General features: G+C 43.5%; 1 protein-coding gene across 3 annotated transcripts in view; it reads left to right on the forward strand.

Moving 5' to 3' along the window:
• The window catches only part of kitlga (kit ligand a), a 142,221-nt gene that overhangs the window by 29,224 nt on the left and 96,965 nt on the right, over positions 1-16,032 (forward strand). For all 3 annotated transcript variants that reach the window (XM_059977650.1, XM_059977653.1, XM_059977651.1), the window contains one exon: positions 15,874-15,987. In XM_059977650.1, the coding sequence (XP_059833633.1) occupies positions 15,874-15,987 (114 nt within the window). The remainder of the gene's footprint in view (positions 1-15,873; positions 15,988-16,032) is intronic.

Here is a 16,032-nt window from a genome sequence, read left to right on the forward strand (position 1 = left end):
AGAACATATCAAACCCTGTTTTATGTGTACCCAATGATTCGGCCTCCATAACCATCTGTAGCAATGATTCTCACAGATTCACCACCATCTTGAATGGGTTGAGGGGGAAGAAAAATCAGCCATGATGGAATGGTGGAGCAGACTCAATGGTCAAATAGCCTAATTCTGTTCCTTTGTCTTATAGTCTACGATCCATGAACACTGCCCTGAGATATTCCTCCTTCTAGAGAAGGTGTAATTAAAGGCTGAGTTTATTGTCACATGCACAAGTACATGTATGCAGAGGGGCAACGAAAAACTCACTGCAACACTCACAAAGTGCTGGAGGGACTCAGCAGGCCAGGCAGCACCTATGGAAAAAAGCACGGTCAATGTTTTGGGCCAAAATGTCAACTTTACTTTTTTCCACAGGTGCTGCCTGGCCTGCTGAGTTCCTCCAACATTTTATGTGTGTTGCTGGGATTTCCAGCATCTGCAGATTTTCTCTTGTTTGTGAAAGACTCACTTGCAGCTTCCTCACAGGCACATGGCTTCAAATAAGCAGCATCGACGATAACACAACTAAACGTAAGTTACACACAATTTTACAAGGAAGAACACAATTAGAACAGAAAAGTCCATTTCAGTGCAAAGTGATCAAAGTGCTCCCAGTGTTGCTAAACCGTAGTGATTAGGGTTGGTCCAAGAACCAGACAGTTGACAGGAGTTAGCTGTTTCTGAATCTGGTGTGTGAGACTTCAGGCTTCTGTACCTCTTGCCCAATGATGGCTTGATCCGAATGGTGAGATCTTTCGATGTTGCTTTCTTAAGGCAGCACTTCCTGTAGATACTACCGACGGTGGGGAGGGACGTGCCCATGATTTGTAGCCCTATTCCACTGCTCTCTGCAGCTTCCTCACAGGCACATGACTCAGAACATGAGCAAAACAAAAGAGATGGTTGTTGACTTCAGGAGAGCACGGAGCAACCACCTTCCACTGAACGTTGACAGCTTCTCCGTTGAGATCATTAAGAGCACCAAATTTCTTGGTGTTCACCTGGCAGAGAATCTCACCTGGTCCCTCAACACCAGCTCAATAGCCAAGGAAGCCCAGCAGCATCTCTACTTTCTGCCAAGGCTGAGAAAAGTCCATCTCCCACCCTCCCGTCCTCACCACATTCTACAGAGGATGTATCTAGAGCATCCTGAGCAGCTGCATCTCTGCCTGGTTCAGGAATTGCACCATCTTGGATCATAAGACACTGCAGCGGATAGTGAGGTCAGCTGAAGGGATCATCGGGGTCTCTCTTCCCGCCATTACAGACATTTACACCACACGCTGCACCCGCAAAGCAAACAGTATTGTGAAGGACCCCATGCACCCCTCATACAAACTCTTCTCCCTTCTGCCATCTGGGAAAAGGCACCAAAGCATTCGGGCTCTCACAACCAGACTACGTAACAGTTTCTTCCCCCAAGCCATCAGACTCCTCAATACTCAGAGTCTAGACTGACATCTACATCATTTATTATTATTTTGTAATTTGTCCTCTACTGTGCCTATTGACTTGTTTATGTAATTATTGTACTGCCCTGCGCTGCTTTGTTCACTTTATGTAGTCCTGTGCAGATCTGTAGTCTAATGTCGTTTTTACGTTGTTTTACATAGTCTAGTGTCGCCTTGTGCTGTCTCACATGGTCTAGTGTAGTTTTGTGTTTCATGTAGCACCAGGGTCCTGGAGGAACGTTGTTTCATTTTTACTGTGTGCTGTACCAGTGGTTTATAGTCGAAATGACAATAAACTTGACTTGGCTTCTTGTGTTCCTGCATAATCTGATTGCTGTACCTGACCATAATTCAACCAGTCAGGATACTTTCAACAGAACAGTCAAGTCAGTGATCTTTCAATGACAGGCAACACAATTCAATCACCCGGGAGTGCTTAAAAAGTATCCCTGAAGTCTCCCTTTCCGCAAACGTCCATCAAAATGAGCAGAGGAATCTAATAGCCACGGGTTGCCTGAATGCTGATCTTGGTTAAGCGTTGACACAATAGTGGAGATATGTTCTCCACGATGTTGAGTCCGGAACTTGGGGGCCCAATGTCTGCAAGTGCTCTGGAGGCTGGAGGTGGGCTGTATTGGTGTTGGAGGCCTGTCGGTATGCTAAGTGGGAGGGAGGCAAGGGCCATGCATTGCTGCTGTTCTGCTGACCATTGTGGGCACGCTATGGTGGCACTGGAACGCATGTCGACACTTGCACACTGCCCCCAGCACCTCATTAACTTGTGTGGGTTGTAACATAGACTACTCATTTCAGTGTAGGTTTGGATGTCCATGAATGAATCCAAACCCAACAGTCCAGGGACGGTTCACTCAGATAATTCCTGAGATAAGGGATTTGTCCCTCTGGCTGAACCGGCTAACGATTTATAGTCCTTGGAGCTGATGAGAGTGAGCGTTGTTCTGACTGAAGTAAATATGATCCCAAGCGTACATGGTAGGTTAGGTGTGGAGATGTTTTCACTAGTGGGGAAATGTTGATCATTTACCAAATCCGGTGCTGCAGATTGAGGGATGGACATTGGCCAGCTCACTCGTTAATCCGCCCTACAGTATAATTAGGCCTTTCCAATTCTGATGAGAGGTCATTAAAGTTGGCACAGAGTATAGAGCAGCATGGTACAGGCCTTTCGGCCCACAACATTGTGCCAGTCTTTTGAACTACTCCACTTATTGTCATCACTTGGAAATATAATGCTTTCCCTTTATCGCTGGGTCTCAATCCTGGAACTTCTTATCAACAGCATCTTCACCAGATCCCCACCACCATCTAATGTATAACCAGAGGTGGCAAGCAAGTGATAACTACATCCCTGGGACTATATGACAAAACCCAATGTCTGTTCAAACATAGAAGGGACAACAGCATAGCACAGTTTGGCCCACTTTACTGTACCATTATCAAACTAACCCTTCCCTCTTACACAGCCCATCACCTTCCATTTTTTTTCACCCATGTTCCCAACGAAGAGCCTCTCAAATGCTCCTGGTGAATCGTCTGGCACTACATTCCAGGCATGTGCCCCTCACTGGGTGTAAAATGAAAACTACCTCTGACATCTCCCCTAACTTCCTTTCACCGTCCTTAAAAGAATTCTCATGGTACTGGCCATTTTCACCCTGGGAGGAAGTTGCTGGCTGTCCTGTCTGTAACCTATTATCTTGTAACACCTCTAACAAGTTGTCTCTCGTTCTCCATTGCTCCCAAAAGAAAACCCGTGGTTCACTCAGACTTTCCTGCTGAGGCATCTGCTCTAATCCAGGCACCGTCCTGGTAACACAAGAAATTCTGCAGATGCTTGAAATCTTGAGTAACGCACAAAAAAGTGCAAGGGAAACTCAGCAGGTTAGGTAGAATCTATGAAGGAAAGTTAACAGTCAACATTTTAGGCTGAGACTGTTCAACAGACCTAAAACATCAACTGTTTATAGAAAAGACAAGTAGGCAAGGCAGAATTTCCCAGTGGCCACCCCCATTCTGACAAATCTGTCCACAACCTATTCTTTTGCCACACTGAGGCTAAACTCAGGTTAGTGGAGTGTCACCTTCCGTCTGAATAGCCTGATAGCATGAACATCAATTGCTCTGCCTTCCAGTAATTTCTCTTCCCTCCCTCCTTCACTCTTTTTCCATTCTTTTCATTCAAAATCAAAGTAAGTTCCCCATTCTGGTTACTCCCCTCACCTTCCCATCACTCCCTCTGGTGCACTTTCTCCCCTGTCCTCTCTTACCAGATTCCTCCTTCTTCAGCCCTTTACCTCTTCCACCTATCACCTCCCAGCTTCTTACTCCATCTCCCTTCCCCGACACACTCACCCACCTTCCCCCTCACCTGGTCTCACCCCTCACCAGCCACCTTGTACGCCTCCCCGTCCCCACACCTTCGTATTCTGGCTTCCCTCCCCTCCCTTTCCAGTCCTGATGAAGGGTCCCGACACGAAATTGCTGCAATTTCTTAACTTAAACTTCCTGTGACCAGGGTTATACTGACTTAATTCCTCAACTGCCAGGACTAGACAGGAGTTTGATTAATCTTACTTAATATTGAACTGGGACTCTATGATTGTAATCACTGTGATCAACAAGCAAACAGGCTATTATCAGAATCCACGTTGTACAGTTATTGAGCATTAAAGCACAAGAACAAGCCCTTCAACCCTTCTAGTCCAAACCAAAGATTATTCTGTCTAGTCCCATTGACCTGCACCCAGACCATTGCTCTTCCCATCCATGTACTTATCTTAAGTTTTGAAATCAACACGCCTCCACCACCTCCACTGGCAGCTATTTCTACATTCTCACCACCCTCTCAGTGAAGTTCTCCACCGTGCTCCCCCCCCTCCCCACAATCCCCATAAAAAATTTCACATTTCACATTTAATCTATGACCTCTAGCTTAGTCTCAGCCAATCTCAGTGGAAAATGCCTGATTGCATTTACCCTATACCCCTCATAATTGTGTATACCTCTCTCAAATCTTCCCTCATTCTCCCACGCTGCAGGGAATAATGTCCTAATCTATTCACCTTTTGTTTTAACTCAGGTCCTCAAATCAACATCAACTTTATAAATTTCCTTATTACTATCTTTTCTGTAGGTAGGTGACACACTACTTCAAATTAGGCTTCACTAATGCCTGATACAAGATAGATAGATACTTTATTCATCCCCAAGGGGAAATTCAACATTTTTCCAGTGTCCCATACACTTATTGTAGCAAAACTAATTACATACAGTATTTAACTCAGTATAAATATGATATGCATCTAAAATCACCCTCCCAAAAAGCATTAATAAATAGCTTTTAAAAAGTTCTTAAATAGTTTACTAAAGTGCATTGAGTGCAATTTCAACATAACAGCCCGACTCCTGTACACAGTACTGCTCCAGGACATTTTCCTGTGTATAAAACATCTTTTCAAACGGGCATTGAAACAATTGTTCCACCTTCAAACTAAATCCCAACCTTTGAGCTAACAAAGTTCATTCATGACTTCTCAATGCCTCGGGAAAGCAGCCAAGATAATGAAAGACCCCACCCAGCCATTCTCTCTTCTCCCGAGCCTCTCCCCTCCTCTCAGGCAGAAGGTACAGAAGTCTGAAAGCACAAAACTTCATGCTCAAGGATATACGTTCAAGCCAATGTTTGTATATCTTTTAAATAGTTGAACCATGATATATTGACTATCCTGTTGTGCATAATATTTATTATAAATTATTATAGTACCATATTGCACATTTAGATGGAGATGTAACGTAAGGATTTTTACTTCTCATGTATATGAAGGATGTAAGTAATAAAGTCAATTCAGTTCAATACTGTATACACACTGATAAGTTGGCATAATTTTTAAAGTTAGTGGAAATCCCACCTGCTTTCAAGCCACCATCAGTCATAAACCGACGATCAATCACAATCAAGTTGGTCTCATTCAGGAAATCATGTCCGTGTATATGTTATTTACTTAAAGATACAACAGTCCTTCTGACCCGATGAGCCCACGCTGCCCAATCACACCAATTAGCCTACTCACCCAAACCTGTTTAGAACGTGAGAGGAAACCAGAGCATCTGGAGGAAACCCCTTGAGATTACAGGGAGAACGTACAAACTCCTTCCAGAGAACGATGGGATTGAACCCGGGTCACTGGCACTGTGATAACGTTAGCCTTACCGCAGTGCCCTCATGCTGCTCACATCAAGTTCTTTAGGTTCTCTATATAGGTTTCATAATCTCACGAGACCACCTCACTACCACTTCTTCACCCCATGTCTCAGCTTGGCTCTGACTTGCCTCCTTTCTCGCAGTTGTAGGGAAAGAATAGTGAGGGCTAATAGGTAGGCAGAAGTAGAGGCATGCAGTGCAGCAGTGACAACACCCACATTTCAAGGACTTCACTAATTATGTGTGCACCCATTGTTGTAAAAGAAACTTAGACATACCCATAGACCTGTGGATAAGTCTATTTCTGTAATCAGATCCTAATCTGTTAAGAGCTATCATTCTGTTATGAAAAATCATTTCACTGGTAATCTCATCAACTAAGAATGTAAAAGCTGCATCAAATTCATGCTCAGGTAGATCAGCTTTGGCTGGTCTTCTGGTGAGCACCGGATTTTAATAAATCACTTGTTTTGTTTCCAACACCAACATCATGTAATCTTTCAGTTTGCTCCTACTCAGGTTTGTGTGTCCAAACTTCATCTTCGTCCTGTTCACTGATGTCCTCATCGGTAGCCGCCCCTGACCCTGTATTATTTCCACATTAAATAGAAATCAGGGAGAGCTAGAAATCTGCAATAACAACACTAAACGGCTGCAAACATTCAACAGGTCAGACAGGATCTGTGGACAGAGACACAGAATTCACATCTCTGCTCAAAGACCCCATATGCAAACTGGGAAAGACTTGCTTATCCCAATGGGTGGATCCAGTTATTCGGAGGGTCTTCGCCAATATTCGCCCCTAAACCTGAATCATATCAGTCTTCTTCCATTTTATAATTATAGAACTTGCACCACGTAAACACAATTGACCTTAATAATTAGTGAATCCATAATGACTTTGATTAATTTATCCATTATTTTTGCTAATTAACTTTGCCCAGATGTTTTATTCGTAAGCAGGATATGTCTAATTACATATTTATTAAAGATTGCAATCCCTGAACAGATGACAAAGTCAGATAGGTTCTCAATGACAGACTACCAGATTGGAGCTTAATATTTCTTTCAATATTATTTAACTGAATTGGTCCAGGGCTTTAAATGCTGAAAAAAAGATACATTGACATTGGAGAGGGTCCAGAGGAGATTCACAAAATAATCCTAGAAATGAAAGGGTTCATATTAGAGAAGTGTTTGATGTCTCTGGGCCTGTACTCACTGGAGCTTAAGAAGAAAGAGGGGAGTCTCATTGAAACCCATTGAATATAGAAAGATATAGAATGGTTGTGGAGAGGATATTACCTATAGCACAGACTCAGAATTGGGGCACATTCCTTCAGAAGTGAGGACGAATTGCTTTAGCCAGAGAGTGGTGAGTCTGTGGAATTCATTGTCACAGACAGCTGTGGAGGCCAAGTCATTGTGTATATTTAAAGTGGAGGTTAATAAGCTCTTGATTAGTAAAGATGTCAAAGGTTGTAGGGCGAAGGCAGGAGAATGGGGTTGAGAGGGATAATATATCAGCCATGATGGAATGGTGGAGCCTACTCATTGGGTTGAATGGCCTAATCTAGTTCCTATGTCTTATAATAGACTCAGTATTAGATACATCTGCACAGCTGCTTATTAATGCAAATATCTAACCAGCCAATCATGTGGCAGTAACTCAGTGTGTTAAAAGAATGCACTCAAGGTCAAGAGGTTCAGTTGTTGTTCAGATCAAACATCCGAATGGGGAAGAAATGTGATCTGAGTAACCCCTTGACTGTGCCAGACAGGATGGTTTGAGTATCTCAGAAACTGCTGATCTCCTGGGATATTGACACACAACAGTATCTAGAGTTTACAGAGAATTGTGTGAAAAATTTTTAGGAAGACATCCAGTGAGTGGCAGTACTGTTGGCAAAAATGCCTTTTTAATGAGAGAGGTCAGAGGAGAATGGCCAGACTGGTTCAAGCTGACAGGAAGGCGACAGTAACTCAAATAACCACATGTTACGACAGTGGTGTGCAGAAGAGCATCTCTGAAGGTACTTCATTGATCCATGAAGTGGATGGCTACAGCAGAAGAGGACCATGAATCTACACTCAATGGCCACTTTCTGAGATACAGGAGGTACTGAATAAAGAGCTACTGAGTGTAAGTTATGAGATAAATTACATAGATAGGAAGAGACCAAAAAAATCATAAGATTCAAAATTGTCCTGTTTTAGCACAGCTAAAAAAACCCCACACTATCAGTCAAGTCCATGGGAGTGCAAGAGGTGCTGCATGGTGTTCCAGTGCTGTGCAAGCATTATGATTGTGCAGGTCAGTTTAAGAATCTGATGGTTGTATGAAACCGGGTGGGGTGTGACAATAGATTTTGGTTCCTTTCTCCCTATCAATGGCAGAGCACGTTCATAACAAGGTAAGACTTCGGAGCTTTGATCTATTCGATTGATTGTAATCTTGCCTACTGTTTAGTGTTCAGGTGTTTTATTTTGTTCTGCTTCAGTGCTCTGTGTAATTATCTGATCTGTGTGAACAGTATGAATGACAAACTTTTCATTTTATCTCTGTACATATGACAATAAGGAATGAATACCAATCTACTAACTCACAGCCTGCCGACCATTTATCCCAACGTAGTTTTCCCATTGACACATGGCCCAAAGTCAGGCCCTTCAGCCCACTAAGTCCATGCTGACCACCAACCATCCATACACAACCATCATATCCTAACCTATTTTCTGCTCACCATTTTCCCGCAACTCATTCATGCCCCCCACCAAACACAGGTTCCACCCCACACCGCTTTTACACACGTTTCAGTAGAAAATTATCCTATCAAACTGTACATCATTGGGATATGGGAAGAAACCAGTGCACGCGGATGAAACCCGCACAGTGAAAGGGAGAAGCTGCGAGCTCCACGCGGACGGCTTCTGAGGCTGGGATTGAACCCGCGCCTGTGGTGCTGTGAGGCAGCAGCTCCACCATCTGCACCACTGAGCCACCCCAACATCTCTCACTGAACGAGTCCTGATCCCAGGCCTATGGGACCTAGAGCGATTACAGAGCCGGCGATTAACGTTCGGGGTTCAATTCCCACCGCTGCCTGTAAGGAGCTTCTACGCCCTCTCTGAGTGGATTTCCTCCAGGGGCTCTAGTTTCCTCCCATATTCCAAATGGGTTTGTAAGTTTGTGGGCGTGTTCTGTTGGCACTGGAAGCATGGAAACTCCTGTGGGCTGCACCAAGTGCATCCTCACAGTCTGTTGGTCATTGATGCAAACGTCACATGTGTTTTGATGTTTCTACCTACATGTGACAAATAAAACCAATCTCTCAATATACAAAAGCACACAACTCTTTGTTCTATGTATTCTCTCCATAATAGACACTAAATTTGCACGCAGTAAAATAATCAAAGCGTCTCTTGGTGCCTCCTAATATTGTGCTCTTTATTAATATCCATAGTCCACAATTTCTTTTGCCCATGGCAAACACTCCTGTAATTTGAGTGAAATTTTCAATTGAGCGAATAGCTTAAACAAATCATGATATGAATAGATAAGACTGATGCAATAGTTTGCTCAGAATGGCCATGTTATTCGATGACTGACAATAGATCAAAGGCAGCTAATTAATATTAATTAAATTCTTCTCAACAACTGCTGGAGCTGAGTGATGGCAGCCTTTGTGCATGAGCTATGGGCAGGTTCAAAAATAGGCTTTATGCGAGACGGGGCAGGTGAGGATTTAAGTGTCTCATGATGCACCCTGTGGGGCCATACAATCCGAATCAGGTTTAATATCACCTACATATGTGATGAAATTTCTTGTTTTGCAGCAGCAGTACTGTGAAATAAGGAAATAAGAAATTATATTTTAAAAATTAAGTTACACAAGCAGTGCAAAAAGAGAGCAAAATTAGTGAGATAGTGTTCATGGGTTGGTTCATTGTCCATTTAGAAATCTGATGGCGGAGGAGGAGAAGCTGATCCTAAAGTCATAGATGACTGCAGCACAGGGGCAGGCCTTTTGGCCCATCTAGTTTGTACTGAACTGTAGTTTGCCCCATTGATCTGCACCTGGACCAAAGCTGCTCATTACTTTCCCACCCAGGTATATATCCAAACTTTTCTTAAATGTTGCACTTGATCCCACATTAACCACTTCCACTGGCAGCTGGTACCACTTGCACCACCCTCTGAGTGAAGGAGCTCCCACTGCCCTTTAATATATCACCTTTCACCTTGAACCTATGACCAGGAGTTCTTGTCTCACCCTGCCCAAGGGGGGAGAGGACTGATGAATTGCCAATAGAGGTCACTGAAAGCTGGAGGCTTGTCGATCATCATCAAGAAGCAGTGGTTGGGCCATAGGTGGTGAGAGAGTGACAGGAATATCTGTTCGAGATCTGATCTGACGCAGATCAGAATCAGAATCTGGTTTATTATCACTAGCATGAGAGAATCTGCAGATGCTGGAAATCCAGAGCAACACACACAAACTGCTGGAGGAACTCAGCAGGCCAGGCAGCATCTATGGAGCATCTATCTTTAACATATGTTGTGACTTTTTTTTGTTTTGCAGCAATGCATTTAAAAATTAGCATATTTTGGGTGCCACGGCAGCATAGAGGTTGCTGTGACACTATTACAGCTCAGGGCGTCCAACTTCAGAGTTCAATTCTGCCATCCTCTGTAAGAAAATTTGTACATCCTTCCCGTGAGCGTGTGGATTTCCTCCGGGTGCCGCAGTTTCCTCCCACAGTCCAAAGATGTAGTGGCTATTAAGTTAATTGGTCATTGTAAATTGTCCTGTGACGTGGCCGGGGTTGAATCAGTGGGCTGCTGGGCAGTCCGGCTCATTGGGAACGGTACCGTGCTGTATCCCTAAATAAAAAATATTAAAAATAAATAAATAGTTACAAAAGAGAGTAAAATAGTGAGGGAGTGTTCAATGGGTTCATTCAGAAACCTGATGTCAGAGGGAAGAAACTCGTAAATAGTGCGTCGTAACTCACTATCTTTGCTCTCGTTTTGCTCAACTTATTTAATTTTTTTCATTATGTAGATTAATTCCTTACTGCAATTTATAGTACTTTTTATGCATTGCAGTGCTGCTGCCGTATAGCAACACATTTCTCAACATATCTCAGTGATAATGAACCTGATTCTGATTCTCAAGCTGCTCTACCTCCTCCCTGATGGTAGTAACAGGAGCCGGGCGGGTCCTGAGTGATGAGGGTCTTTAATGATTCATGCCGCTATCTAACAGGGCCGCAGCCCTGTTAGACAGCAGAACTAGGCAGTGTGCCTGCTCACAGGTTAATGTTGGCACGTACTTTCAGTTTGCATCTGTTTAAGTAAACAGTTTAATTGTGCTGCCTTGTGAATGAACTTCTCAACCTGTAGGTGCCTTTGTAAAGCAGGCTTGGTCTAATCACTATTTCATTCAGAAGCACATCCCTTGTGAATTCTGCTACTTAACAAAAAAGAAATGGGGTGAAGACTGAATTGGTCTTAACTGAAGTACAGTGCTTTCTTAGTGGAGCAACACATGATCTGATAAAACAGGGCTTTTCCAAACTTCATTGACCTGACCACGGCATTAAAAAGGTTGAGAATCCCTATGCTTAGAGCGGGGGTCGGCAACCCGCGGCTCCGGAGCCGCATGTGGCTCTTTTACGTCTGTGCTGCGGCTCCCTGTTGCTTTGGGAAATAATTGGTTGTGGCGACCCTTTTCCTGGCACATCCGAACCGACTCACAATTAGATAGCCTACGGGGGTTTGCGAGCACAGAGCTTTGGAGCCTCTGCGCCATGGGGGGCAGGTTGAGGGAGGCTTAAAAGTGAGGCTGAAGATTTCGAATAAAGTTTTTTCCTTCGACTGCAGTTACCGACTCCGTGTCGTAATTTTAGCGCTGAGTGTAGCACACCGCTACATGGTCAGTATTTAATTAAAATGTATTTTATGTTAGTTTGTTAGTTTTTGAAATGTAAATCTAAATTTGAAGATTATGGTGATCTTGTACAATCTAAATAAGACTTTGTGGCGACCCATTTCCTGACACATCCGAACCGGCTCACAATTAGCCAGCGTTCAGGCTAAGGGAGATAGCCTACGGGGGTTTGTGAGTACGTGTCTTTTGGAGCATCCACGCCCATGGGGGGCGGGTTGAGGGAGGCTTAAAAGCAAGGCTGTTTAGTTCGAATAAAGCTATCTTTGACTGCAGTTTACTGACTGCGTGTAGCACACCGCTACATGGTCAGTATTTAATTAAAATGTATTTTATGTTAGTTTGTTAGTTTTTGAAATGTAAATCTAAATTTGAAGATTATGGTGATCTTGTACAATCTAAATAAGACTTTGTGGCGACCCATTTCCTGACACATCCGAACCGGCTCACAATTAGCCAGCGTTCAGGCTAAGGGAGATAGCCTACGGGGGTTTGTGAGTACGTGTCTTTTGGAGCATCCGCGCCCATGGGGGGCGGGTTGAGGGAGGCTTAAAAGCAAGGCTGTTTAGTTCGAATAAAGCTATCTTTGACTGCAGTTTACTGACTGCGTGTAGCACACCGCTACAACGTGTTTTTATCGCTGGCTGTCCAGAGGGGAGGTGCTGAAACGCTTTGTCGCGTGTCTGGAAGAAGTGAAAACTTTCCTGGGCAGCAAAGGGCTCACCTTTCCTGAGCTGGAACAGCCAGAGTGGCTGGAAAAGCTACACTTCATGGTAGACATAACAGCGCACCTGAACACGCTGAACACAGCTCTTCAACGGGGTAAGGACGTACAGCCCTGCACATGTTGGAGGATGTTTTGGCATTCGAGCGCAAGTTGACGTTGCTTGCCAGAGATTTACAGAAAGGCACATTGTCTCACTTCCCCAATTTGAGAGAGTTCAAACAAGGTCACGACATGATAAATTCGGAGTATTTACATTCTGCAATCATCGCAATGCAAACATCGTTTGGGAAACGCTTCTGTGAGTTCAGAGAGGAAAAAAACACATTATCCTTCCTGGTCACTCCCCTAAGCATCGATCCATCCCTACTGAATACGACTGCATTGTCAGGTGTGAGTCAACCTGAACAAGGATGATAAATATTTTAATTGCCTATTATTTTACGTATATTCATATGTTTTCATTGTTCAGTGAAATAGTCCTTTTATTTTTCAGGTTGACAGCTGGCTGACGTTATTTTTGGTTTGCTGCTGGCGGCAAATTTAAGTTTGGCGTTTTTCATAAATACAAGAAGGACTCAAATAGACGTTGAGTATTTTACTTCAAAGTAACCTTCAACCCAACGTCTTTTTTTCGGAGGTCAAAATGTTTTTGTTGCATGCAGAAATGTAATTTCGTTTTCTCTGCAGGAGTTCATCAATTTCATAAATGCAACACATTATAGTTTGTTTATACATAGCATAAAGGCAAAACAAAACGTTGTATGCAGTGTTATTTCATTTTAAATGTCAAACGGGTTTTGCGGCTCCCAGTGTTTTCCTTTCTGTGGGAAACGGGTCCAAGTGGCTCTTTCAGTGGTAAAGGTTGCTGACCCCTGGCTTAGAAGAACTCAGTGGGTCGAGCAGCATCTGTGCGGAGGGGAAAGGAATTGTTGACTTTTTGTGTTGCAACCCGACATCAGGACTGGCAGTGGAGAACACTGATCTTGGTCTCATCAATCCCCCTTTCCTCTTAATACTGGCCATTCCCCTTCTCCACTCTCAGTCCTGATGCTGGGTCAAAGTTCAAGGTTTAAGTAAATTTATTATCAAATACATATATGATACCATATGCCCTCAAGATTCATTTTCCTGCAGGCATTTAGAAGAAAATAAAGAAATTCAATAGAATTTATGAAAAAGTTTTAATGAACAAAGGGTGATAAACAGCTAATGTGCAAAAGAAGATCAATGTAAAAAATGATAATTAAAAATACTGAAAAGTTGAGTTTTCAAGAGTTCTCCAAAGTGAGTCTGGAGGTTGTAGAACCAGTTCAGCATTGTGGCGAGTGATGTTACCCACTCCAGTTCAGAAGCTGATGGTTGTAAGGTAATAGATTGTGGTGAACTATGTGCCTGTCGGGACACGCCCCTGCTGACTGCTCCTGTGGCTCCTCCCACAGGTCCCTGTATAAAGGAGACCTGCGGCCTGACGCTCGGCCTCAGTCTCCAAGACCTTGTATGATAGACACTCACGCCTGGTTCCTTCTTCCAGTCAATAAAAGCCGATATCTCGCCTTACGTCTCAGTGTGAGTTATTGATGGTGCATCATAGATGTTCCTGACCCTGGTGATGTGAGACCCGAGACTCCTGTAACTCCTGCCCAATGGTAGTAATGAGAAGAGAGCGTGTCCTGGATGGTGAGAGAGTCTTTGATGATGGAGGCTGCTTTCTTTTGGCACTGCTTTGTGTGGCTGTGGTCAGTGGTGGGGAGGACTTGGTCTGTGATGGACTAGTCAGTATCCTCCACTTTCTGTGGCGTTTCCATATCAAGCTAGGGTGCAAACAGTTAGGGTACTCTCCACTGTGCATCGATATAGTTTGACCAAAGTGCCAGCACCCTGCACCTGGATGTTAATGTGTCACCTGATGAACGAACTTCTATTTCCTTTTCCTTCTGGCCTGATGTGTTGATGATGCAAAGCTGAGTGGGCTGTGAGGATCTGGGGGATAGAGGAGACTTCACACTGAGATGGAATTATCTCAGGTCTTCCACTCTGGTGGAACGAGTTAGAAATCAGGCTCTTTCTTCAATGGCAAAAGATGCTGGTGTTCAGAGTGTCATGGCAAATAAATCTCTCAAAGTTAACACTGATGTGCAAGCAATCAGATGGCAAATGGAGCAATGGCTTTTATTTTTGAACCCAAGTCTCCTTGTTATAGGGATTTAATCACGGGATCAGAGGCATAGCACAGGTACAGACCCTTCAGCCCAAATTGTCCGTGCTAACCCAATCTTCTGCATTGTCCTATCTCCCTGCATCCAGCCCTCCAAACCCTCTCTCTCATCCATGTGCCTATACAAAGTTCCCTTAAATCTCACAACTGAGCCCACATCAAGCAGTTCATTCTACACTCACCCCATCCTCTGAGTGCAGAAGATTGCCTCAGGTTCCCCTTGAATATTTCATTTTTCACCCTAAATCTGTGACCTTCTCATCACATCCAAATGAGGATTTATAATTTTGTACTGAAGTTATAAAGGGTACTAGTGGGACAGAGTTAGAGTAGTTCCAGTTTTGCTCTCCTTTACTGAAGAGAGATATGACTGTGCGCTGAATCTTCACCAGATTAATTCCGAGAATGGCTGGTTTGTCTAAGATGAGAGGTGATGCAGATTGGATCTTTACTCTCCTTGACCTTAGCAGAATGCGAATTGGTCTCACATGTAAAACTCTAACAGGGCATGAGAGGGCAGGTGCAGAGCTGATACCTCAAGCCAGCAGTCACTATTTTAAACTAAGGGGCTGGTCATTCAGGTAAAAGAAAGCTTCACCAAGACAGTAGTGCATCTTTGGAACTCTCCACGCAAGAACGTTGTCACTGTCCATACTCAGGCCAGAGATCGACAGAGTTTTGGATATTAAAGTCAAAGTAACTTTATTATCAAGATGTGTGTGTGTGTGCGTGTGTGCATGCGTGCGTGCGTGTTCATTTTCTTGTGGACAATTCCAGCAGGAAAATAAAGAAATACAATAGAATTTATGAAAACTATACACAAACAATCACTGACATGCAAATGAAGACAAATTGTACAAATAAAAAATACAGTGAACATAATTTGTAGAGGCTTTGAAAGTGAGTTGTTGTCAAGGGACACGTGGTCTGTGCAGGAACACCATGTGAAGGTAGCAGGTAGCAGGTCACACTTGACCATCCACAAGGTCCCGAAAGGTCTCCTCCCCACAATTGTCAAGTTTTTATCTGTTTTCAGATCTTGATTTTTTTTAAAGTAAAGAATGCACCTGACAGACAAAATCTGAAAACATTAAACATGAGAGGGGCTGGAAATCTTGAGCAATATGCACAAAACGCTGGAGCAACCCAGCAAGTCGGGTAGCAACTACGGAGGGGAATAAATGGTGGAGGCTGAGGACGTTATCTGAAAGTGTAACAAGGGCAGCTGATGTCTCACTGAGTTTCAGATTTATTACCCTTCTCTTTCACAGACTTTGATAAACAGCGTGATTTGCCTGCAGTTATTTCTGCCCAATATATTTGGAGGACCTATATGCAAGACAGGGAACCCAGTGACTGATGATATAAAACGCATTGATGAACTGGTAAGTAATAACCTTGTCATAGCACCTTAATCATAGTAGTTTTTT

Source organism: Hypanus sabinus, chromosome 8 (assembly GCF_030144855.1).
Source record: "Hypanus sabinus isolate sHypSab1 chromosome 8, sHypSab1.hap1, whole genome shotgun sequence".
Classification (NCBI taxonomy): domain Eukaryota; kingdom Metazoa; phylum Chordata; class Chondrichthyes; order Myliobatiformes; family Dasyatidae; genus Hypanus; species Hypanus sabinus.